At 44.8% G+C, this 24,902-nt stretch overlaps 1 protein-coding gene across 1 annotated transcript in view; it reads right to left on the reverse strand.

Moving 5' to 3' along the window:
- Positions 1-313: 313 nt before the first annotated feature.
- The window catches only part of SLC6A14 (solute carrier family 6 member 14), a 28,476-nt gene continuing 3,887 nt past the window's right edge, over positions 314-24,902 (reverse strand). Inside the window, exons 4-14 of the mRNA XM_048515014.1 lie at positions 20,136-20,300; positions 18,781-18,919; positions 13,891-14,023; positions 11,771-11,911; positions 10,015-10,243; positions 9,291-9,416; positions 7,976-8,094; positions 7,685-7,784; positions 7,227-7,336; positions 3,347-3,514; positions 314-2,561 (exon numbers count right to left, since the gene is read on the reverse strand). Of these exons, the coding sequence (XP_048370971.1) occupies positions 2,412-2,561; positions 3,347-3,514; positions 7,227-7,336; positions 7,685-7,784; positions 7,976-8,094; positions 9,291-9,416; positions 10,015-10,243; positions 11,771-11,911; positions 13,891-14,023; positions 18,781-18,919; positions 20,136-20,300 (1,580 nt within the window). The 3' untranslated portion in view covers positions 314-2,411. The remainder of the gene's footprint in view (positions 2,562-3,346; positions 3,515-7,226; positions 7,337-7,684; positions 7,785-7,975; positions 8,095-9,290; positions 9,417-10,014; positions 10,244-11,770; positions 11,912-13,890; positions 14,024-18,780; positions 18,920-20,135; positions 20,301-24,902) is intronic.

Below are 24,902 nucleotides of genomic sequence, written 5' to 3' on the forward strand. Positions count from 1 at the left end.
CTCTAAGGAACACCAGAGCCCAGTTTGAAAACTATTATTCTAGTCCAGTCAGCAAACTATGACTCTCCAGAAGTTCATGGACTACAATTTCCATCAGCCCCTGCCCCTGGGACTGGTAGGGGCTGGTGGGAATTGTAGTCCATGAACATCTGGAGAGCCATAGTTTGCAGTCCCCTGTATCTATTCTATAGAATTCTGATGAAATCTACAAAAGTGATGGATGAGAAACACTTCCAATGAATTTAAAAGGGGATAGAGAAATGACACCATTTTGCTTTATCAGTTCCAAATAACATCCCCAACCCGCCCCAAATTAAAAATTCTATATTTTATTGATTTAGGACAGCAACACGTTAAATTAACAAACAAACAAAATAGATTTCCCAGTATAAAAAGGTATGCAGGAAAACCAGCACCATCCTGCCTCATTGTCACAGGCCACCCACCCGAGACAGAGACTCCAGTGTTGAGATTTTGAAGGGCTGTCCAGTCTCTCTGGTCTCTATGCTTGCTATATTGTGTGCAAGAAAACACAAATTAAAATAAATTGAGGAAGAGGCAGAAAATAATTTTCTCAAACATGGAATGCAGTTCATGAGTCTTCCTTTGCATATAACAAACAGCCAAAGTGCTAATGCAAGAAAACTGGATCTCTCGGACCCCCAGTCTTCAAGGCAGGAAACTGCAAAATGAAGGGGGGGGGGGATACACATTGAGCAGTGATTGACAATAATGCCACATGTGATTTTGGCAGGACAGTTGTTCTGTCATATTCTGTCCAGTTGTGAGGAGTATTTTACCACATATCCTTCCGCAATTAGAAATACAGAGCATTTGTAAAAGTCCTTTAGGATCTTGTTGGAGCTCCACTGGGCAGAAGAAATTATCCCACCTTAGTTCCCCTGTAAGGCCCAAGACTGTATTCCATCAGACCACCTAGTTCAAATTTGAGGCTTCAGCTTACTGACTGTACCCTAGCTGTTGCTGAGGCCTTTTCTGACACAATTTCTTTTCTGCCTCTGCAGGAGACAAAAAAGAGAACTGCAAGCCCATGAAATAGTACTTAGAGGTGGAAAGAGATTGGCAGGAGAGTTTTAAAGAATGATAGATTAAGAAGAAACCAGGCAGCACATGTGACATCTTGAAAAATCTCTCTCTCTCTCTCTCTCTCTCTCTCACACACACACACACACACTCACTCACTCACTCACTCACACACACACACACACACACACACACACACACACACACACACACAAAGGAACAATGATGCAACTGTGGAAAGAAGCTCTGCATTACAACAACATCAATGTCATCACCATGTCATGCTGAGATGTACCTCCAGTAGACTACAAGACCAAAACACAGTGGATATTACCTCAGCCTGGCTGGCCAGCCAGCCACTCTTAGTCCTCTGGGTATATCCACAGTTGCATATATGCAGCAATTCTGCAAGACCACAGAAAAAAACACAGAATGTGGAACTGGCTGCAGGATGTGGCAGAGAACCTGCATTTTCATTTTTTGGAAAAGTTTGTCCCTGAGGGTGAGAAGTTATTGCTGAACGCTCAGAAGCTGCAGAAACAGCTGCATAAGGTTCTCAGCAGCTGGAGGTGGAGTTTCAAGAGCAGCTACTTCCAGGACAGCAAAATAAAAATGAACTAGGCAGAATCTTACAAATTAAAGAATAAATTATGTGAAATCAAATGAAACGATGCACACGATCATCTTTCTTTGATACACAAAGTTGAACTGCTCGCAGGCAGAACTGTGAATGGAGTGTCTGTACACCCAGCTCCAAGAACAGATTTATTCAGAAGTAACTCCCACTAGGTTCAGCGGTGCTTACTTCAAGGTCAGAGTGCCCAGGATTGCAGCCATAGGCACTTACATGACTGCTAATCATCTCACAGTATTACAGAAGTGCATTTACCAACACAATGTCCCCTGAGAGGTATTAGAGGAATGTGGTCCTTCCGTGTCAGGCAGAGGATGAGAGTTCAACAGGACACCTGCAAACTTATGCCTTGCAAGGCCTTTGGTGTGGCAGGGCACTAGGCAGACCCCTAATACCGATTGAGCTTGAACAAATCTGGAATCTAGAACTGTGCTTGAATCATAAGCTCTAGATACCCACCCCACTCCTTCTCCATGCACAGCATGGAGCTAGTTTAAGCACCATTGGAGAGGATGGGGTTTTTGCTTGCAACCTCAACACATCCTGCAGTTGTGCAGACTGGCGCAAGCTAGGCTGAAGAACCAGTCTCCAAGCTCCACTGCCTTATCCGTTGCTCTGTAATAGAATGTCCAAGTTCTCTGAATAAATAGTATGCTTTCCATTTCCATCCCATTATTTGAAACTCTTTGTGTGGGGTTTTCTCGAATGGCAGCACTTGTACCCCGACATCTCTTTATTCCATCTTGTGTATGTAGGCATCTACGGTTGGGATCTCGATGTCTTTCTCCTTGACCGGATCGACCATGTGGCTGTACCTTTCCCCACGATTGCTTGCCAGGGCAGGCCCCCAGGTGTCTGTTGGCTTGCAGCAGATGACGATGCGCTGCGAAAGCGGGGAGAAAGGGAAATTGGGCGACATTAGCGGCATCATTTTAGTAGGGAGGTATGGGAGGTGAGCCCCTGACCTGAACGGCCCAGGCTAGCATGATCTCATCACAACTCAGAAGCTAAGAGTCAGCGCTGGTAATAATTTGATGGGAGATCACCAGGGAATAACAGGCTCATTGTGCAGAGAAAGGCAATGGTAAACCATCTCTGTTAAGTCTCTTGCCTTGAAAACCCTACAAGGGTTACCAGAGGCGTAGCTCCAAGGGCAGGGGGCATGATGCACGGGTGCGCCCCTGTGGGGGTGTGGCGGGGGCATGGCGGAGGACGCACCAGTGCACTGGGTGCTTCCCCCACTTGCTACGCCTCTGAGGGTTACCCTAAGTTAGCTTGATATCACTTTACATGCACTCACAGGAGGTGAGCATTTCTAGAACTGGCTACTATGCAATGTGGCCACTTGCAGTGACATCACTAAAAGAAGATTAGACAAAGTTCACAGAGAAGTCTATCCAGGAGTAAATTAACTTATATTTCTGACTGGGTGGTACTGTCTCTCCTGAAGTTGGGCGTGAAGGAGATGGGAGATATCACTTCAGCCTCTTTCTTACCAATGGTTTGTACCAGCCCAAACCAGCTTACTGCCTAAATGACTACATCATTCAAATGGAACTGACTTTTGTGCAGTTGTTCCAAGTGTGAAATCCGAGTATGTCCTCCTGGGAGGCCTTTGTGTGGGCAGAGGAGCTCATGCTGTGATACACACTGTCCTCAGACACTCACCTGCCATAGGGTTCCTTTTGTTTTTATTATCTTGTAAATTGCAACAATGGGGATCCAGATGAGGCAGAATATGATCATGCACCAGCCGATGGCAGACCCCCAGTTGGGATATTTAACTGAGCCATACATAGGAGGGGTAAATGTGATCAAAGACCAGACCAAAATTGCCTGTTTGGAAAAATAACAACACAGAAAGAAATGCATGAGAGTAAAACTCGAACATACGGACCTGCCTTTTGCTGAATCAGACCAAGGTAATTACTGTTCACTGGCTGCAGCTTTCCAGGGTCTCAGGCAGAGGTCTTTCACATCACCTACTGTCTGATCTTCTAACGAGACACGGGACCTTCTGAATGCAAAGCATGCACTGAGTCACGGCCCCTTCCCTAGCCTAGGCCCACAATAATAAAACCTGAAGCTGTGTGCACAACTCCTAGCAAGTCATGATCAGGTCCTTTCAAGTCCTGAATCCAATCAAAAAAGAAATGCAAGCATTTGAGCCTCTCCTTCACTACTTGCCACCAATGTTCCCTGTAAGCTGCACAGCTGCACAGTCACCGTACTGGTGCTGTGCAGGTTAGGTGGCTCCCCGGCAGAGAGAACTCTCGCATGTGGCTTAGTTCCACTCACTGATAGGAAACTGCTTCACAGTCGTGGGGAATGGTTACATCAGAGGCGTATCTCCAAGGGGACAGGGGGTGTGCAATGCACCGGGCGCGTGCCCCTGTGGGGGTGTGGTGAGGGAGTTCTGGAGGCATGGTGGGGGGCATTCCGGGGTGTGGCGTGGTGGAATGGAGGCGTTCTGGGGCGGGGCGGGGGCAGAGGATGCACCAGTGCACTGGGCACTTTCCCCCCTTGCTACGCCTCTGGGTTACATGGACTACTGACCACCACTACTCACTGCCTCCTTAGGTCCATCAAGACTATATTACACTGGCCATCTTTACTGTGCCATTGCTATTTAAAACTACAATAACAGCACACACATAATGGAGCACACTTTAAATGGCAAGGTGGTGAAGACAGTGCCAGATGTGTGACACACTCAGGAGGAAGTACAGCAATGGAGAGATGAGTCAGGCAGATCATTCAGAGGCTGTGGTGAAGGGTTGCTAGATGTACCACTCTCCTGCCAGCAACCTGCTCTTCCCACTGCTGCTCCTTTGGGTGGTGGTAAAAAATGTCATCAGAGTGTCTATTGTGATATCACTTCCAGGGAATCCCAAAAAGTGATGTAATATCACTCTAGGAACCACTGAAACTCCATGGATTTACTATATAGCTTCCAGCAAATCCTAGAATGACATTGTCATGAAGTTTCTTTTCCAAAGGAACTTTTGTAATTTATTTCCCTCCTCTGATAAGGGCTATATTGTCTCATTATATTGTCTGCTATACTGTGTTTCTCCGAAAATGAGACAGTGTCTTATATTAATTTTTGCTCCCAAAGATGCGCTATGTCTTATTTTCAGGGGATGTCTTATTTTTCCGCTCCACAGTTGCATGCTCTGGTGTTCTGTTTGACGGGCATGCTTCCAAACAAAAACTTTGCTACATCTTACTTTCGGGGGATGTTTTATATTTAGCACTTCAGCAAAACCTCTACTACGTCTTATTCTCAGGGAATGTCTTATTTTCGGAGAAACAGGGCATCACAGGTGACAGGAGGATTTTTGGAGCTGTAAGAAAGACTATTCTTTTCTACTGTCCACAAATTGTTATTTGGCATTATTTTTCCAACATAAATATTTCCAGTGTCTTGTGATTAACAAAAGGTTGAGCTAACTCTCAAGGGAAGATAACCTTGCACATTCTTGCATTTAATTGATAAGGCCACAGGTGTGAAAACCTACTTTGCCTCTTGTTTCCTGTGTGGCCTGGCACCCAGTAATACAATGTAAATTTCTTGGGAGCGAGGGGGACTTCCCATAGGTATGCTATTAGTAATTCTTCCTACAGTGCTATGATTGGCTCAGGATTGCCACCCCATGTGGGATTTCCTAGTAAAAATGATGAGGTATGCTCTATGAGGCTTTGGACTAAACTCCAGAATTACCAGAGAGCCATCTGAATTGGGGCCCAGGCCATGAGCTGCGCACAGCTGGACAAGAGCTTAGAGGGGCAGACAAGGAGTAACTACTGAGTAAGTCTGCCATCCTGTCTTGTATTATATTTAAACATGGTTCTCGCTTGGGACTAGAGAGGTTATTTGTTTTCTTGCTGTTGAATTGGTTCTGTCTATAAAATTTATGCTCCTTTGTGGCATCCATACATATTCAAGAATACTTGAGGATCACGCTACCCAGTAACTGACCAAGCCTTACTGTTATAAGGCTGGTGAGAGGCTCTGGTTCCCAACTTTGGGGCAGAGCTGGAGTTTTGGCAACTAGATAGTTCCCCTTGGCTTAGAGAATTTCTTGAGACATGGCATCAATTCCACGTTTCACCCAGAAGTGATTATATGTATGGTTCTACGCTTCCTGCCCCCATGTCCCTGTCTCTTATTTTCTGCTGAGTGCCAACTATTGGCTGGCAACCCTAGCAGATCAAGTTGTGAGGCCGCCAGATTGAATTCAGTGCGCGCCTCCTCCAATGTGATCCTCCTAATGCCCTCCTCATGTTGCTGAAAGTTGGCTTCACAGTTGCCTGAACAGAGGCTGCAAGATACAGCCGCTGGGACTTTTTTGATTGAAGTCCCTTCATTTTAATTCCATTTAAATATTTGCATGCCCCCTCTCCACCCAATTAGAGTCTTAAAGGTAGTGAACAATTAAAAAGACATTAAAGCCAACTTTTAAAAGCAGCACAGGTATATAAAACCAGCAATTCAAAGCAAACAAGAAATAGGGTCAGTAAGAGTACAGAGTACAGAAAATGAAACACAAAAGCCTTCCACTGTTGGCAGAAGACACTGATTGGGGGGGGGGGGGCAGGAATTCCCCATGTCAAGAAAATGTGTATGTGGACATGGACATACTTCATGCATTTGACAAAGTGGGTCCACAAATGATTATGATACAATAAACAAGTCTTTAAAGTGTGCAAGGGACATTGAAATTTATGACATAGTGCTCTGAACTGTAAGGTGGTCTTGACAAGCTGTTCTTATCAATCTTAGAATGCTGGGGAGGAGGGTTTGGAAGACACTCTAAAATTTCAGGGAAGTATAATGGTGATTTTCTACATGCCTTTCACCTTGGCTCTATAACTGTCAGGTCTCAAGTTTGCTGTGGGTCCTTGAAATCAATCCTAGAATAATACATCTAGCGTAAGGTGACCAGATGGTCACCTTTGTAAACCAGGATGGACGGGCGGGCGGGCAGGAAACGGGAGCACCCCAGAAGGCAGTGCGCTCCTGCGGCTGCATGCGCGGGAGGCTGCCGCACTGCCTTGTGCCCCAGATGGCAGTGCGGCAGCCTTCCAAAAATCGGGACACTTGAAAAAACCTGCGGGACGCGGGACAAATTGTTTTAAGGCAGGACTGTCCCGCCAAAAGCGGGACGTCTGGTCAGCCTAATCTAGTGCCATATTCTCAGTCTGGTCTAATGAAGTAACTGCTGGGCAACCAGCTGCACAATGAGAATGCCTCTTGACATGGATTGGCCAGAGAGAGTCAGCTGATATTCCTTGAGATCTATAGAAGCTTCTGGTTCAGGCTTGCTTGCTTGCTGGTTTCAACATCTTAAAGAACCTGTTTTTCTTTGAACCAGCTTCAGACCACTGTTTCCCTGGTTTACTTCATTTTCCAGTCACAGGTAGCCAGACAGATCTGACTGAAGCATAACACTGTTTTATACTATATTGGGCATCTGGACTTTGCTGAACATACCCCCACAAAATTCTCAACCAAAAATCGGAAATGGTATTCATGGTTACTTACGAGCAAGACAACAGGGGTGATGAAAAACCAGCACGACCTCCACCACAGCCAGAACCAGAAACTTTTTTTCCCTATCATCATTTCTACGTCTTGGATAAATCGATTTCCTCCTGTACAAAAGAACCAAACAATATGAGAGTCATTTGGGATTGTGATCAGGGCTGCAAGTGACCTAAAATGGCTTCTACTTCAAGGGGCACTGCACAGATTTTTCTCTGTTTGCCTGAGGCCAGCACAGAATTTGAAAACAAAACAGGACAAGAAAATTCTGCTATCTGGAGCTGGCTTGAATTAAGGGACTGTATTTAACAGTGTTCTTCTAAGTGCCTCTTTATCGAGCCATCTTAGAAAAACTTGGCCTAGTGCCATTTAGCAAGTTAACATGATGCAAGAATTCTTCTTTAATTTTAGAAAGACTTGGGGGGGGGGGGTTAGCTATTGCAGCATAAATTATTTACCGTAAATCCAGCAGATTCCCACTAGTTCGAGGACAGCTGCAAAAAGGATTCCCCAACCGGCACAGAAATGGTCCACTAAATTGACCCAGTAGATTCCTGCCTGTAAAACAGCAGAGGGAAAGAGGGAAGATAAGCATTGGCACACAGTTCTCAAAATGATCTGAGATGAGAAGTTCTCAATGTTTGTCCCTGTAGGCTTCCATACTTTGAAGAAAAAGGAAAGGCTTGCTCCAGCCTAGCACATTTTGTGGCAAAGTTGCTTGTCTTGAAGATAACGGGTTAACATCCTACCTGTGTGACGCACACAAGCCCAAGCAGAAAGAGCAGCAGGCATAAGCCCATGGTCACTGGGATCCTCATCTTGTTCATCACCTGAGGGTACAGGTCGTGAATGGTTGTTGTGATGGTTTCTGTAGGATGAAGGGGCATTGTGTTAGTGTGATGTGACAAGGTCTGACTCAGCACTGAACACAACTGTTTGTAAGATCTCCCCTTAAATGTTTACACTGGTTTCCCATCCCTCATCATGCCCTCCCTTTTAAAGCTCTCCATAGCCTTAAAACAGATTAATTTGCCAGCTTCAACATTTCACAGCTGAAAATAAGATATTTTGTATATATTACTCTTCTTTCCCCATTCTCTCTCTCTCTTTCACACACAGTGACCTGCACACAGCCTGCCAGATGCTACATTCACTTCTTCAGGAATCACCTGCCCTGTGCAGACACCTAAAGCAAGGGCATTAATAAACTGACTAGGACAGTTTTCTTAATTTGTTTCTAAAATTAAGACCATAGTGTCTAATGCCACCATTGATCTGACTGCACTTATCACATAACTAAAACCTGAATTGAATCCAAGGGTCACAACCCGCCAGCATAAGGAACTTCTGTTTCTCTTATCCAATAATCTGCTGCTCCAGGACTGACCCTCAGGAATAGGGCAAATTGGAGGACTGTAGTGGAGTGACAGGTAAAAATCTTTTTGTTGTCCAGAATGATCTTTGGACTAACTCACAAGCATTTATCGTAGGGAAAACAGCATTCAGTCAACAGTCCTTCATTATCTTGTTAGAAGTGGAGGACTTTGTGCTGTCTTTTACCTCAAACTTCTGAGGAGGACTTGACTAGAGAGTCAGAGGCCCCTTCCACTCAGCAAATGTATAACGGGTTGCAGTCAGGATAAAGTAACCCATTTTCCTGTTTTGCGTTCATGTGCATCCGTGCAGGCAGCAATTGGAGCCCGCAGAAACAATCCGGGTTGCTGTCGCACCTTTGCATGGGGACACATCTATTTTTTTATTTACTTCCCACCGATTTGATCAGGGGTGATTAACTCTCAGTCAGATCAAAATTTAGGTGTATCCAATCGGTGTATCCAATCGGTGTTCGCCCAGAAGAACGGTCCTAGCATACAGCTCAAGTTGAGCTGTACACAGATTCAGAGACCTGCATACAGCTCAACAGACAGTGCAGTGACAGACACATCCTGCAAGGCGTATCATGCTGGCCCTCATTTTTGCTTCAGTGATTGAACAGCACAAAAATCACAAGGATTATAGCGAACAGGAGCTAGGACTGAACAGGTTATTTCAACCATTACTCACCTACTGTAGCAAACTGAGAGTCGAGGCCCAAGAGCAGAAGCATGAAGAAAAATAAAAATGACCAGAGAGGAGCGACTGGCAATTTGGAGAGAGCCTCCGGATAGGCCACAAATGCCAAATCGAACCCTGCCAATGAAGCAGAACCAACTGAGATGTTAGAAGACAATTCAAAGTGTTTTTCCATGAATGTGTGCAACTAGAGGTCATGCCGAGCATAGAATAAGGATGACAAGTTGTTGGCCTCTGGGAAGCATTAGTCACGTGCTTTACTATGTTGGGGCTTCCACACCAGTTAGTGTGCTGATACACCACTGAATACGTAAGAACATTATAAGTGGATGTGAATTAGCCCCAAAGTCCACCTAGTCCAGCATCTCCTGTTTCCAGCTGTTGGCAACCAGATAGCTCACTGGCAGGGTGTGAAAGCTTCATCCCTTCTCCACTATTTGCACCTTCTCAATTGACTTTGGGTATTATGAAGCCTCTGAAGCTCAGGTGAGGACAACAGGAGAACAAGAAGACCTTTGACTCCTCTGCCCTTTTGTCTCATTCTCTACTCCCATCAAGCTGAAGAGAGCAGGAAATTCCCACTGCCAACAATCCATCTTCATTTTATTTCTCCAGTTTGTTTCTAGACCCTCTTCACTTTTGTCAAGATAGGGGTTCACAGCACACAAATGGCTCAAGAGCACCTCAACAGCACATACTTAATTGTCCACCTTACCTGAGTCTACAACTTCCGAGACTTTCTTGTCTGCCATGAACGCCATGTGCCCCAAGATGGAGAAAATGGCAAACCCAGCAAAGACGCTTGTGAGGCAATTGGTGATGCAGACAAAAATAGCATCGGAGTAGCAGTTGTTGTGGAACTTGTTGTATGACGAGAGGGCAACCAAACCTCCCCAAGCGACAGACAGAGAAAAGAAGATCTGGGTAGCAGCATCTTTCCAGACCTGAGGGGCACAGAAAAGACAAACATTTTAAAATTTATAATCTCTATGACTTTAGGCGTCTGAAAGATGTTGCACTCAACACTTTTAAAAACCCTATATGAAATAATTAAATACATTAATAGTAATGTTATCTCAGTTATTTCCCATCTGATCAAGCCATTTTAACATAATTAGTTTAGTAATCTATACAGTCACCCTGTTAGCTAGGCCACTAGAACGGTCCTCATACTTAGGGTTGCCAACCTCCAGGTGGGGCCTGAAGATCTCCTGCTATTACAACTAATTTCCAGATGGTAGAAATCAATTCCTGAATAGAAAAATGTCTGTTTTGGAGGGTGGAATCTGTGGCGTTGTACCCTGATGGAGTCCTGGCCCTCCCCAAACTCTGCTCTTCCCAGGAACTACTCAAAGCTGTCAACTTTCCTCATACTGAGGAGAAGGCTGAGGGAGAGCAAGCAGCCAGGCCTAGAGCAACCGGTAGCTTTGAAGCACTGACTTTTGTCTCATCGCTTCAGTTCGTAACCGCTATGCTCCTCCAGCTCATCTGGGATTGTGGATGGCGTTGCCTTTCAAAATGGGTTCCAACACTGGCATGTCTGTGGATTCATGGGGTGACCTTGGACACAAGGTTCTGTATGGCCAAGTGGGGATGATTTTAAATTAATCAGTTGGGTTATTTCAACTGTCCTTCCCATTTCCCTTTTGCTTTAATATTGCAAATGGAACCCAGGATTTTTTCACTTCATGCCATGTTCTGTTTCCTCTCATTGAATTCTCCCTGAAAAATACCAATCCGTGTCTGTGCTATTTGTGCACCACTAAATCAGAATTAGATAGTTTATGTCTATTATACATGCAAATGACATACATCCTGTATATAAATACCACAGAAAATGACCATGTAACATGTGTACAAACAAAACCATAGAAACAAAATAGAATGACAGAAAACCAAAAATACTCTCAAAAATGAATACATATAAAAAGCCATGAAATCATGAATTGCCCCCCCCCCCTTCCCTAGGGCAAGGCTGGGGCCAGACCATGAGGGGTCTCTGTCCTGCTCAGCAGCCCAAGCACCAGCAGCTGGAATGAAAGCTTTATTGATATGGCCAACAGGCTGAAGGCCAGGCTCACTCTATTGGCCCAGGTCTGGACAGTCCACAAACTTAATACTTCCTAAATCGCAGAATGCAGGACACACAATGCACAGGTGGGTTGCCAACTACTGGCTGGGAAATTCCTGGAGTTTGGGGGGGTAAAGCTTGGGGAAGGTAGGATTTGGTGAAGGGAGGGACCTAAGTGGGGTGTAATCCCCTTAGAGTCCACCCTCCAAACAACCATTTTCTACAGGGGAACTGATCCCTGTTGTCTGGAGATCAGTTGCAATTCCATGAAATCACCAGATCCCACCTGGAGCTTGGCAACACTGATGCACAGGTCATGTTCCCTTTCTCTATGGCCGCTTCATTGCAATGCCTGAGGCTGCCCTCCACTGAGCCGCTTCCGCCTGCTATAAGTACCCACCTCTGCCTCCATAAGCTTGGTGAAATTTGACTGCCTTCCAATATAATACTCAATGCCCTCTTGGGCACCTTCCAGCGTAGCACCTCGTACCAAAAGCACAATGAGGATGACATAGGGGAAGATTGCTGTGAAGTAGACAACCTACAAAGAGAGAGGAGACAAAAATGTACTGAAATAATAGTCTTGTGAGCAGGACTGCAAAGAAAGAGGAATGGCAGGATTGATTCTTCAGTGAAAGTTGGGTGTTCCCCTGCCCTACCCCCATAAATCAGCAAATGACTTTGCCCATTGCTCCAAGCAGAGATAGAGTCTTGTGTCCCTCAATGCAGTGTGAAGACCCTCTGGTTCCTCAATCAGGGTGAAGTCTCACAACCATCCACCAGGTCTTAAATCAACATCAACTGTTCTTCTTAATGATATCAATGAGGTGGGCCAGTCTTGCAAGCAGCTCTATCTATTTCTAGCATATCCAAAATGTTCTGACAACTTTCTAGCCATATATTCTGTTATCACTGTTATCACTGTTATCACACTGGTGTTGATTCATTGCTTATCACCCTTCCCCCCGGGATACTTCTATACATGAGATTTCAGTGGCATCTATGATACTACGTTTGAGGTCATCTCCAGAGGAGTTTCTCAGATAAAGAAAACCATTCCAATGACACATGTCCACAGAATCACTTCCAAAACCACCATGTGAGCACCAAACACCACACCAATTTGGCTTGACTACATTAAGTGATAGTCTTGATCGGTACCACTCCTGGAAATATTTTCAAGTGGTTGGATGAGGAAGGGTGTTGGCCCCTTTGGTTTAGGTTAATCATTGTGCTCTCAAGCTGTCATAGAGCCAGTCCAACTGGTTCTTCTGTTGCACACCAAGCCTCCTTGCTCCACCCATAGCCTCCCACCAAATGCCCATGCAGCCTCCACAGGCAGCCTATTTTTTGGCCAAGGGAATTTCCTACTCTCTTACAGAAGCAGTCCAAGGTATGTGCGTTATATGCAGTCAAGTAGTTTCTAATTTATGGCAACCCTACGCATGAATGACCTCCAAAGCATCCTAACAAACAAATCAGCCTTGCTCAGGTCATGCAAATTCAGGGCTGTGGCCATCCTTTATTGAGTCAGTCCATCTCATTCTGGGTCTTCCTCTGTTCCTATTGCCTTGAACTTTTCCTAGTGTTATTGTCTTTTCCAGTGAGTATTGTCTTCTCATGGTGTGATAAAAATATGATAGCCCAGGGGAAAGGTATAGAATGTCCCTGGAGATCCCACATTAGAAATTATACTATTTGGGGAACAACTTCCATACAACCAAAATAAAATGTTTTCAGGCAGGGAATAAAATGTTTCCTCTGAGGAGTTCCACACCGTTTTTAGCCCAACACATTTTATTTCCAGCTAGAAACATTTTAAATGCATGCTGAATTTTAATGATTTTTATTCTGAAAATGTTTTGAAAACATTTTCACTTGCTGTGCGATCTCTTTTCCCATGCCTCTCTGCAATCCCTGTACTTCCTCTTTGGCGCCATTTTCAGAGCTTGCTCTGTCATCTCACCTGTTTATTTTCATCAGTTTTTTTGTATTTTGGGGGGTGATGTTTTTGTAGCTACAAAGACACGGCCCCTGAAGAATTGCAGCCTGAAGCTTTGAAGCATTGGATCCACAGAGCTTGGGGGGGAAAAATTAAGGAGCAAGCAGAAAATGATGGCCAGGAATAGTTTTGAAGGGGTGAGTGCGAACAAATGGGGGAAATTAAAAAAATTTTGCAAACTTTTTCAAAACATTTTCAGGGACTTGTGCGGAATGGACGAGGGGCTGGATAGTTTTAAAAATGTTTTTTTCTGCAGAGATTTGGCTAACTTTCTTGAATAGTCTGGTGTCGTCAAAAACAATTTTTCAAAACTTCCTCTATGATGGGTGGCTTGGCTGACTTTCTTGAGCGAACTGGTTGTATTTGCCTTGAACATGACCTCTGTTGATGTCACATTGTAGTCTGGATGGTGCAAGGTGGTTGAGGAGAGAAAAGAAGAGGGGTAGGATGGTGGGGGGGGGGCACTCATCATAGAGGACTGTCCCAGATGGCCCGCCACTGTGGCTCAGAGAAATTACCTTTCCTGAAGACTTTATGCCTTTGAACAAAGCCGCTCCCACAATAAGCCATGAAAGGAGAAGGCAGAGGGCCAAGTACCACACTATCTTCCCCGTTTCATCTAAGCCAGATGAACGCTGCAGGGCCTCTTTGCTGAAAAAATAAGGGAGAGAGGAGCATCAGCAAGCATTCTGTGGTTAAGAATACAGAACAGAGTACTGTAACTATCACTCTGAGCAAAACTGTGGATTCAGAAGGAGAAGGCTATGTCCCCTCTCACAGGGATTTTCCAGTCCTAGGTACCTGTTTGCCCTGGGACTGTTAAATTTACCTAGTGCAAGTTTTACATCATCTAAAATGAAATTACTATCAACACAGACAATAGGATTTTGACCCTGCAAACACTGGCTTGCTCATGACTGTTGATTACCACCCTACTTGCTTGCTTGAACCCTACCCCAATCCCTCTTGCTTTCTAGCCCCATGTCCAGAATTTACCAGCCAATTTTGAGTTGAATCTTATATCCTGTAAAGGCTATTTAAATTGTCAGAGCAATTACAGACCATAAAGCTGATTGGAAAGCACATGCCTCTTATTGATTTGCACACACATACCCACCATGTTCACATCTGTATGTGTGCACACAGGGTGTGCCTCAGTGTCTCATTAACACACACCCTGAGATGGTTTAATACTTTAATCAACAGACAATTTGTGTAGTGTGTATCCCACAATGAATCATACTTGCAATAGCAATGGTGTGACAGTAAACAGGCTTAAACATTCTTGAAAACAGAAAGCTAGTCTACACGAGTGTGCAAAATTAAGTGGAGGGCCCATGGCTCAGTGACAGAGCATCTGTTTTGCATGCAGAAGGTCCAAAGTTCAGTTCCCAGCATCCCCAGTAAACAAGATTAGACAGCAGGTGATGTGAAAGGCCTCCTTCTGCCAGTCTTAGTAGACCAGCGATGGCGATCCTTTTCGAGACCGAGTGCCCAAATTGCAACCCAAAACCCACTTATTTATCTCAAAGTGCCAACATGGCAATTTAACCTGAATACTGAGGTTTAAGTTTAGAAAAAACGGTTGGTTCCGAGGCGTGCATTACTCAGGAGTAAGCTTGGTGGTAGTCAGTGGCTTTGCTTTGAAGCAACCGTGCAATTCTTCCAACGGGTGAATCACGACCCTATCACAAATCATGATCAGAAGCAAGCCCCATTGCCAGCAACCGAGCTTACTCCCAGGTAAAGGATCACACTTTAGTTCTTTGCATGAACATCAGTGGGGTTTAACAGTGCTTAACAGGGTTACCTACACTGCTTCCCCAAAACTAGGTCTTAGGTTTGATGCTAATAATCGAGCCCAGCGACCCAGCCCAACCTCGATGTGTGTGGGGGGCAGGGGCGACTCTATTTGCACGTGCCCACAGAGAGGGCTCTGAGTGCCACCTTTGGCACCCGTGCCATAGGTTTACCACCACTGTAGTAGACGGTACTGACCCTGACAGACCTGTGGTCTGATTCCATAGAATGCTACTTCATGTGTAGTAGCATTTGTGTGTTTACCTTGAGCAAGGGCTTTCCTGAGATGATCTTTAATGATCAAGGAAAAGCCATTCCCTAATACTCTGCAATGGGTGGCCACACATCAAATCATTCAGTTTGGGAAAAACAACCTCAGGGGTATTTGCAGAATCTTGCTGTAACTTAGTGCAGGAAGGGTTGAGCAGCCCATAAGAATATACGAGAAGATCTTGCTGGATTGAACCACCTAAAGGGTTAATGGGGTTTTAAGTCATCATCTTGTTTACTTTAAGCTACTTTTGTAATTTGTATTGGTATTTTTTATGCTATTTGGGATTTTATTGCTGTCTAACTCTCTTTAAAGCCTAAGACTGACTCCATTAGCACACCTAAGGGCACAGAATTCTTGAAATTAACTCCGTGTTATATGAAGAAGTGTCATATTTTGTATTTCTCCCTATAGACTCCTACCCACAAACATGCAGAAGGTGGCAATGAAAATACTTAATGGGTCAAGGCAGCTTTCCTGTGAGGAAAGGCTGAACAATTTGGGATTTTTGCTTCAGAAAAAGATAAGCAAGGGGGGACATAATAGAGGTTTATAAAATGCTTTGTGAGGTAGAGAAAGTGGAGATAATTTTTTCCTATAATACTAGAACTCAGGTGCACCCCATGAAGTTGATGGGTAAAAGATTCAGGATGGACAAAAGAATCAATGAATACTTTAATCAGTGAGTGATTAAAGTGTGGAATTCACTGCCACTGGATGTACTGGTTGCCAAGAACACATGTGGCTTTAAGAGGGAATTAAACAGATTCATAGAGGATGGATCTATCAACGGGTACTATACTCTTTCTCACCAAAAGAAAAAAACCCAAAATTGTAACTTCAAACAAAAAACAAACAAAAAAACCCAAAAAAACTTCATTTGCCAGAGGCTGGACCCAAAAAATGGAGCATTCTTTAAAAAAGAAGTTCCAGACTGTGGTGAATGAAGTTTCAATTTTAGGGTTTTTTCTTTTAGTGAGACGGAGTTTTGTTTTATAGTCATAGTGAATAAAGGGACCCTCCAAATTCAGAATAAACCATTGCTAGGAGGCAGAATCAGGGGAAAGCCTTGGCCTATGTTCTCTGTCTAATGGCCTTCCAGAGCAGCTGATTGGCTGCTGCGTGAAACAGGATGCTGAACTAGATGGACCACTACTCTGATTCAGCGGGGATCTTCTTAGGTACATACAAAATGGATTGCAAAGAGCTCCAAAAGGATCTCTCCAAACGGGGGGGGGGGGGACTGGCAAGGCATCAAAAAATGGCAGAGCATACTAGATTCAATTTAGCAGGTAAAATGTATTAAAAGAGTGATGCATATTGGGGCAAAAAATCCCAACTTCACATATACACTGATGCAATTTGTTGGTGTGACAAGGGGACATAGAAACATCAGGACTGTTTGAATTTGCTGCCCTTTTTATGAGAGATTTGTGCTAAATCTCTTCTGCTGTAGGCAAAAAAGTTACTCCTGGTTGAGAATCCTCAGGGTTCAGCTTGAACTGATAAGTTTTGCACCACCATATATAAAATCCAATAGGTTGAGTTAATATTAGCAACTTATTAATCTGATAGGTTGAGTTAATATTAGCATCGTATTAAGTTTTATCATAACTCCATATTTTAAGCATTCTATTTATCAATTAGCAGCAAAACCCATTGCTGGGGAAATGCAAAAGGTGGGGTAGCAGGCATCTCCCCCCGCAATAGGCTTTATTCAGGGCGCAGTGGTCCCTCATTCCCTGCTCCCAGCACAAGACTTGCAACCTAACTGGTCCTGGTTCTGTGGCTGAGGGGTGGGAGAGTTTGGAAATGTTTGGCTTGGGGTATGTTGGAAGGTGAGAATTGGAGGACAGTGGAAGGAGTGGGTGGGGGAGAGGAGGGGGGTGGGAAGGTATGGCATGGAATAGGGGATGAAAATTAGATGTGGGGTGAGGAGAGGAGAGGCTGCCAAGGTGAGGCTTAGTGTGGGGGGAGGGTGGAATGGGGAGGCTTAGGTGGGGGAGAGTGGGAAAGGGAAACTTGAGGTGGGGGGGTTGGAAGGTGTGGCTTGGGATGGGGAGGGTGAAAAGGTGAGGCTTCGGTGGGGGAGGGTGGGAAGGGGAGGCTTGGGTGGTGGAAGGGTGGAATGGGAAGTCTTGGGGATTAGAAGGTGCAGCTTGGGGTTGAGGGAGAGATTGAAGATAAGGCTTGGGGTGGGGTGAGGGAGAATGGAAATGCTTGAGGTGGGGAGGGGAGGGAGGGAGTCAGGAGGAATTGTCCCATTCCATTGAGCATTGGGTGCTCAAGCACCACTGCTCCATTGGCCAGGGCTGTTGAGGTGAGGGCGGGAGTTGGAAGGCCTTCAGCAGGGCCAGGGAGCAGTGGGCACCCAGGTGCCACTGCTCCACAGCCCAGGGGCATGGTGTTGGGGTGGGGGGAGGCAGGAAGTCATTTGTGGGCCCTGGCAGCAGCATGCAGTGATGCCACTGATTTGAGGGCCAGGGCTGGCTGTTTGGGTGAGGGGGAGGCAGAAGGCCTTCTGCCAGGCTGGGAAACAGTGAATGGCACTCTGTGGTCTGGAGCACCCTGTTGGGGTGGGGGGGGAGGCCTTCTTCCCAAGTGCCACTGCTTTCCAGTCCGGAGGTGCCCTGTTGGGGTTGGGGGGGAAGTGGGAGAGCTTCTTCAAGGCCAGGGGAAAGCTCTGCCAGTCAGGGATGGGCTGTTGGGATGGGGAGAGGCCGGAGGGGTTCTGCGGGCCTGTGGATCACCTGATCCATGAACCCGGCCTGGCTGGTGGAGGTGGGGCTGGAAGGGCTTCTATGGTCCTATGATGCAGAGACGCCAAGGTGCTGCTGCTTCAGATAGGGGAGAGTCCTGCTCCCCCATTGGTGGAGGGTTTGTCATCACAACATTCTGTGCTCTTTTTTCAAAGTGCTATGTTTTACAGTTCAGGGAATAATGGTTTTGACAAAGGCGGCACTTAAATAAGATTCTCTAACGCTAAAAGAGAATCTACACTACTTTCCCTGGTGAAAACAGGATCTTTTCACTTCTGCTGCGCAACAAACAATCCCGCTGTCATCTTTCCATGAAAAAAGATATAGTACTGGTAAGAAATTTAAATTATTTTTATCCCTAATAGCTAGCAAAGTGAGCTAGTAAAGTCTGGAAGACCCCTGATACTCAAGTCTCACTTTTTTTGGCCCTCGTTATATGATCTGGGCAAGCTCTTGGATTCATCTGTAAAATGGGAATAGTGGCATCCTTCCCTATGACCCCGGAGTAGCACTTGTGAAGCACTTTGCAAATGAGACGTAATCACTAAATGACAAAGAGTTACTGGTGTAATACTTACTTCCAGAATTGTTCACTGGGAACTTGGGTGTTTGCGAACACTGAGGTTCGGTTGATGCAGGTGAGGTTCTGACTTTTGATCCAAGAGTAGTTGGCATGGATAATGGTGCCATCTTCAATTGTGGTATTGCATGACAGCACTGAAAGAACAGGAAGCAATATTATACGGTACTGGAGAAAGAAAAGATTGACTTCTTGCAACAAACATCATTTTACCCTGTTACTCTTTTGATTAATGAGCTTGATTAAATTACTATTATTATGAGGAAATGCCTTTCATACTGACAGGATCATTTGTAAGTGTACAGAAAATGTGTACATTGTAGGGTGTGCCCTCTGTACGTAGATGCACATTGCACTTACTTGTGGCTTCCCTCTCAGAGAAGGTTGAGAATGGGCCATTGGAGGGCAAGTTTAGCCATCTCTGGAATGAAGTCCATAATAGTTAACTCTTGCCTGTCAGTGAAAGAGCTGCACTCAGCACCATCATTTGGAGAGGAGGCTAAATGTCCCTGATGACTTCAGCCACAGATCACCACACCTTCTCCTGGCTGCATAGGCAGAATATCCTCTTCATTTGAATAGCTCTACACTGATCTTTGTTTCTGGCCACTCTAAAGTGGGAGAGACCACCAACTTCTTATATACAAGCTAACATTATGTCTGTGAAAACGGTGGATGGTGTTTTTGCACTCTGTATTTGCACTTAGGTATTTCAATATTTCAAGTTGTTCTAGTACATTTCTCATGCATTTCCAATCGAATTCAGGTCCCTTTGTTTATTTGGTTGAGGTTGTTCTGGAACCCAGTTTATTTAGTTTTCATTTGTGTAAGCTTTAGAGTGTAATGTATATCATATCTCATAGTACTGTATACAGAAATGTGTTCCATACATGCCATGGGATAGGATCTCTGTTATTGAGGGCTGGATCATCAAGTACAAGGAAAAGAAGAAACTACTGTTCTACAACGTTATTCCTAAGTCCAGTACTGTACTTGTCTCCTCATGAATAATTATGCATTTATCTAAACAAATGAAATAATGAACTCAGTCACATCATTTGGTGTGGGCTAAATCAGTCTCAGGTGACTTCTGTCATTAAGAATAAACCAGTCTTGTGTGCACAGTCCTATTTCCTGCACCATTTCTGGCTGACTGTTGGATCTGGATTATGCATAAATGCTGAAAGATGGCCATTCCCTTCTATTTTGGGGGAAGCCCTCTAGGACCAAAAGTGCACAGTTTAAAAACAACAGTTACCAGTACTCCATTTAATGTAAATATGGAGAAATATTGCATTGTAAATTATTATAGGTCAGGATGGGAAAAAAACAGTGTATTGCTAATGTACCTACCAATTGGAATCTTGCTGCAAAATTCATCAGCCCATTTCGGATCGCAGTCTGACCAAGGAAGCACACTTTGGAAGGAGGCAAATAAATAGTAGAGGCTGTAGCCGATGATGACATTGTAGTAAATGGTCACGAATGTCGATATCAGCACCATTGTGAACCCCACTCCTAGAGGGAAAGAAAGATGTCTCGCCATCAAAATGGAAGGTGCCTTTAAAAATGCCTCTTTTCCATTTCCCCAGAATTAAACAGGCCCCAACAATGAAGGAAATAAACCATTTTGGGAAGTGGGGTGGGTGGCATCTGCCCTATTCACCTCCCATGGACTCCCATGCCATGCTTTAGTATTTATTTAAAAACTTCATAAGGCACCTCTCTGAGGAACTGCTTGAGATAATGCTCAAAGAAAAAACAGTAAAATAAAATCACAAAAAAGCAGCAAAGTGTTCGAATTATGGATAAACGAGTCACAAAACAACATACAGCAGCCTAAAATTGTATTTAGGGAACAGAAGTAGACCATTAAAAAAACAGCTACTAAAGTATGGAGCCTCTCAGTTAAATCCCTAGGAAAAAAATGCTTTGGCCAGATGCTTAAAAGACAGCAGGGTAAATCAACAAGCCAGCAAGCCTCAAGCAGAAGGTACCACCTCTGAAAAATCCCTATCTCAGGTTGCTATTCACCTCTCCTGCAGGTGGGGGCACAGAGAAAGCAGGATTTGAGAAGAGGAACTTTGCTGCTTATTTTAACACACAAACTACATTAATCTTCTGGCTACAAATGGTAATCCAAGTACATCAAAGCAAAGAACCAGGAACCACAGGCATGATTGAGATTGTGCCAAGAGTTACTGCCCTTCCTCCAGAACTTTTCTTTCAGTGGGTAATATCTGCCCCACCAATATACTGTTAAGACAGATTCTGGGTTGGTTGGTGGGTGGGTAGAGTGGTTGCCAAAACGTGGTTGGGAAATTCCTGGGGATTTGGAGGTGGAGTGTAGGGAGGGTGGGGAGGGACATTAGCAGGGTATAATGCCATAGGGTCCACCATCTGAAGTAGCCATTTTCTCCAGGGAACTGATCTTTGCAACCTGGAGATTAACTGTAATTCTGGAAGCTCTCCCAGTCCCAAGAGGTTGGCAACTCCTAGTAGCCAGGTTTGGCAGCTGCAACCAAAGTAATACAGGATCTGTGGAACCTGAAAGACTAACATGGCACATGTTTTTGTGAGCGGGAGGCTACTTTGTCTTACTCTACTAAAAAAACAACAACACCGGGCCTTGCACAACAATATATGTGTTGCCTTCAAGGTGCCAGGAGATTCTTCCTTATTAAACTGCTCATGTAACATATTTAACGATGAAACCTTCAAATGTTGTCAGATTCTGCTGCTTTTCCCAGGAGGCCAACCCAAAAGAAACAGAGGAGGTAATGAGTAAATCTTATACACCAAAAGAACAATCCTAAGCAGATCTACTCAGAATCCAGGGGGCTAGCTCCCAAGCAAGTGTCCATGCAGATTTAGCAGCTGGTCCAACACCTTAGTGGTGTTACCCACATCTCCGTGAGCAGAGTCATCTTTTGCATGCTGAACATGTTACAAAATCCTCATGTCTGCCTCTCAAGATCCTCTTGAATCAGACCTGTGCACACCTGGGAATTATGTCCTGAGCACACAACTCCCAGAACACAACTATTGACAGACAGGAAAAGTGAAAGACACCAAGGTTTTATATAGCGTAAATTGGCCTACAGTGATTTACCCATGTACTGGCCACTTGTGGGAAACAGGGGCCCCCAGGAAGTCCTGCAGGAAGCTTCCTATTTAAATGTTATCACTTAAAGAGTACAACAGTTGAAAAATGCAAAACAGATTTTGGGTGGTTTTTGGTGGAGCAGAAATGTTTGCAAGCAACCTTTTTTTCTTTGGGTGTTTCCGACTGGCCAGAAATCTGCCAGGATTTGGAGGCACTAATCCCTTCAGTAGTCTATTCCAAATGATCAACAAGGTTTAATACTTTAAAATGAAGTTTCCTTGTTCCTCTTATAATCTGCTATGAAAGTCAGAAGGACAGCGTCTAGATCTTTACAGTTAACTTGCTCTCTCCTAGCAAAAGAACTAGTAAGAATATATAGCACAGCAAGGATCAGCTTGTACTGAAGAGACTTTCTTTTAAACACAGCAGCAGAAACCAGGACACTAAAACTTACACAAGGGTGTTTTAGGGTTCTCATGCCTCATATTTTTGTTGATGTGGCCAGTCTCAACCATCCCGAGGCAAGGACAAATGTAATGCACCTTGCTCATTCTAACAACTTTTCAAAGAAATGCTCCTCTCAATCAAACTTAATGTAAGGAGGACTGAGGGGCAAAAGGAACCACGGTCAAGCTGGTTTAGGACAGAGGTGACACCAGGTAAGGGGGAAGATGGATACGCACAGTGGTGGGATTCAGCAGGTTCGCACCACTTCGGCAGAACTGGTTGTTACAATGGTGCTTGTAAACAAACAGTTGTTAAATTACTTGAATCCCACTATTGGAAGCGGTTGTTAAATTATTTGAATCCCACCACTTCATCATAACCCCTGCCCAGCTAAAATTAACGGCCTTATTTGAAAGTGATGCTGGCTGGAACAAGAGAGCGTGTCTGTGGGACAGTGCAGTTGCCCAGCGTTCCCATACAACTAGGGCAGCATTCCCATACAAAGCAGCTACACATGCTTACATAAAATATGAGTATAATACCTGCCTGAGCATACAGGATAGGCCAATCCATGCCTATTAGCTATGGTAAATAAAGGGAATGCCCATATTCAGGGACAACATTAGGGGAAGGCCTTGGCTTCTATGCCCTGTTTGTTGGCCCTCTGAGACAACTGGCTGACCTCTCTGTGAAACAGGATGTTAGCTGAGATGGGCCACAGGTCTGATCCAGGAAGATCATGTTCTTGTGACTGTGACCCAGATCCACTGGCAATGCTAACTAAAGCGAATTCCGCATGAGCCCAAAACAGCGGTGTGAAAACGGTGTAAAATGGTTTAAAATGGTGTTTTCACACCGCTGTTTTTGGCCCATGCAGAATCTGCCTAAGTATGCATAGCTTTCTGGGAGAGTGCTTTTGCCTTGCCGGTACAACACTGAAATTGGCCCTCATGTGCCTTCTTGGAAATGTGAGACATGATTTCTTACTACCACTATTGCCTCTCATGCCTAACGTAGGCCAGTAAATCCCTTCTGTGTATTTAGAATCTTTCTACTGTGAAATAATAGTCAAGGTGGCTCACAGCACTGAATTGCAAAAGCAAAAAAACCAAGTGGATGCTAAAAAAATGTTAACACCGGCATAACATAGATCAGGGGTAGGGAACCTGCGGCTCAAGAGCCGCATGCGGCTCTTCTGTCCTTGCACTGTGGCTCCACGAGCCGAGCCGCCGGCCCCATCCTTGCCCACCGTTGGAGCGGGGCGGGCGCTTTCCTGGCGGCCGGCAAGGCTGAGCCGCCAGCTCATCCTTGCCCGCCCTGCAGGTAGCAGGGCGGGTGCATCCATGCGCTTCTCAGAATGAGCGGAGTAGAAGGTTAAAAAAACCCTATATATATAGTGTTATCTTTATTTTAAATGTCAAAAATTATTTGCGGCTCCAAGTGTTTTCTTTTCCTGGGGAAAACAGGTCCAAATGGCTCTTTGAGTATTAAAGGTTCCCTACCCCTGACATAGATAAACCATAGTGACTGGTAGCAATCTTGTATACAAATAACACAGCAACAAAAGTGAAAAATAGCTTAAAAACTGACTCAGAGGCAATAAACTGGCTATCAGTAATCAAACCAGTAATCAGTGGTAACATTAGATAACACCCACAAGTATATATTTGCACAGAATGGAGTCAGGGAGCCAGATACTTTAAAAAGCCTCCCAGCAACCCTTCCCACAAGTATTTGGGAAGTTCGGACTGAGAAGGCCTGATAAGTCTCATGGGGAAAGGAATTCTATTGCATGAAGGCCAATGCAACAAGCAAACCAACAACCTTATGCAAGAGGAGAGAAGGAAGGTAGGGCTGATCCTACCTGTTTATGACCTGGTCGCATTGCCCATCCTTTTCGATCCCCGTTGTGGTACATTAGAGAGCTGCTTTGCTGCAGCAGTGGACAAAGGGGTGGAAAACAGGGCTCATCTGCATCAGGTTTCCATCAGTCCATAAAATGTGGTGGATTTGGGAAGGTGGTATGAGGTGAGGCAGAGTTCCTTATCACTGCATCCCCCACTACCAACTTGCTCTTTTGTTGTCCATCCTATATTTTTCCCTGGAGCCTTTCTATGGGCTATCTCCACATCACATGGCTAGAAACTGAATGGTGGCTTTTCTGGAATGCATTTATAAGAAGAGTAGAAGAGTTTAGATTTATACCCCGCCTTTCTCTCCTGTAAGGAGACTCAAGACCGCTTACAAACTCCTTCCCCTTCCTGTGTCCACAACAGACACCTTGTAAGGTAGGTGGGGCTGAGAGAGTTCTGAGAGAATTGTGACTAGCACAAGGTCACCCAGCTGACTTCACGTGTAGGAGCAGAGAAAAAAATCCAGTTCACCAGATGAGAGTCCATCGGTCCTGGGGAGGAGTGGGGAATCAAACTCTGTTCTCCAGATTAGAGTTCGCTGCTCTTAACCACTATACCGTGTTGGCTCTTCCTCCATGAAACTCTAGCAAGGGTGGAGTCCTCCCATTTAATCCTTACAGCAGCTTGGCAAGGTAGCACTGGATTCGATGAGAG

Source organism: Sphaerodactylus townsendi, linkage group LG13 (genome assembly GCF_021028975.2).
Source record: "Sphaerodactylus townsendi isolate TG3544 linkage group LG13, MPM_Stown_v2.3, whole genome shotgun sequence".
Taxonomy (NCBI): Eukaryota; Metazoa; Chordata; class Lepidosauria; order Squamata; family Sphaerodactylidae; genus Sphaerodactylus; species Sphaerodactylus townsendi.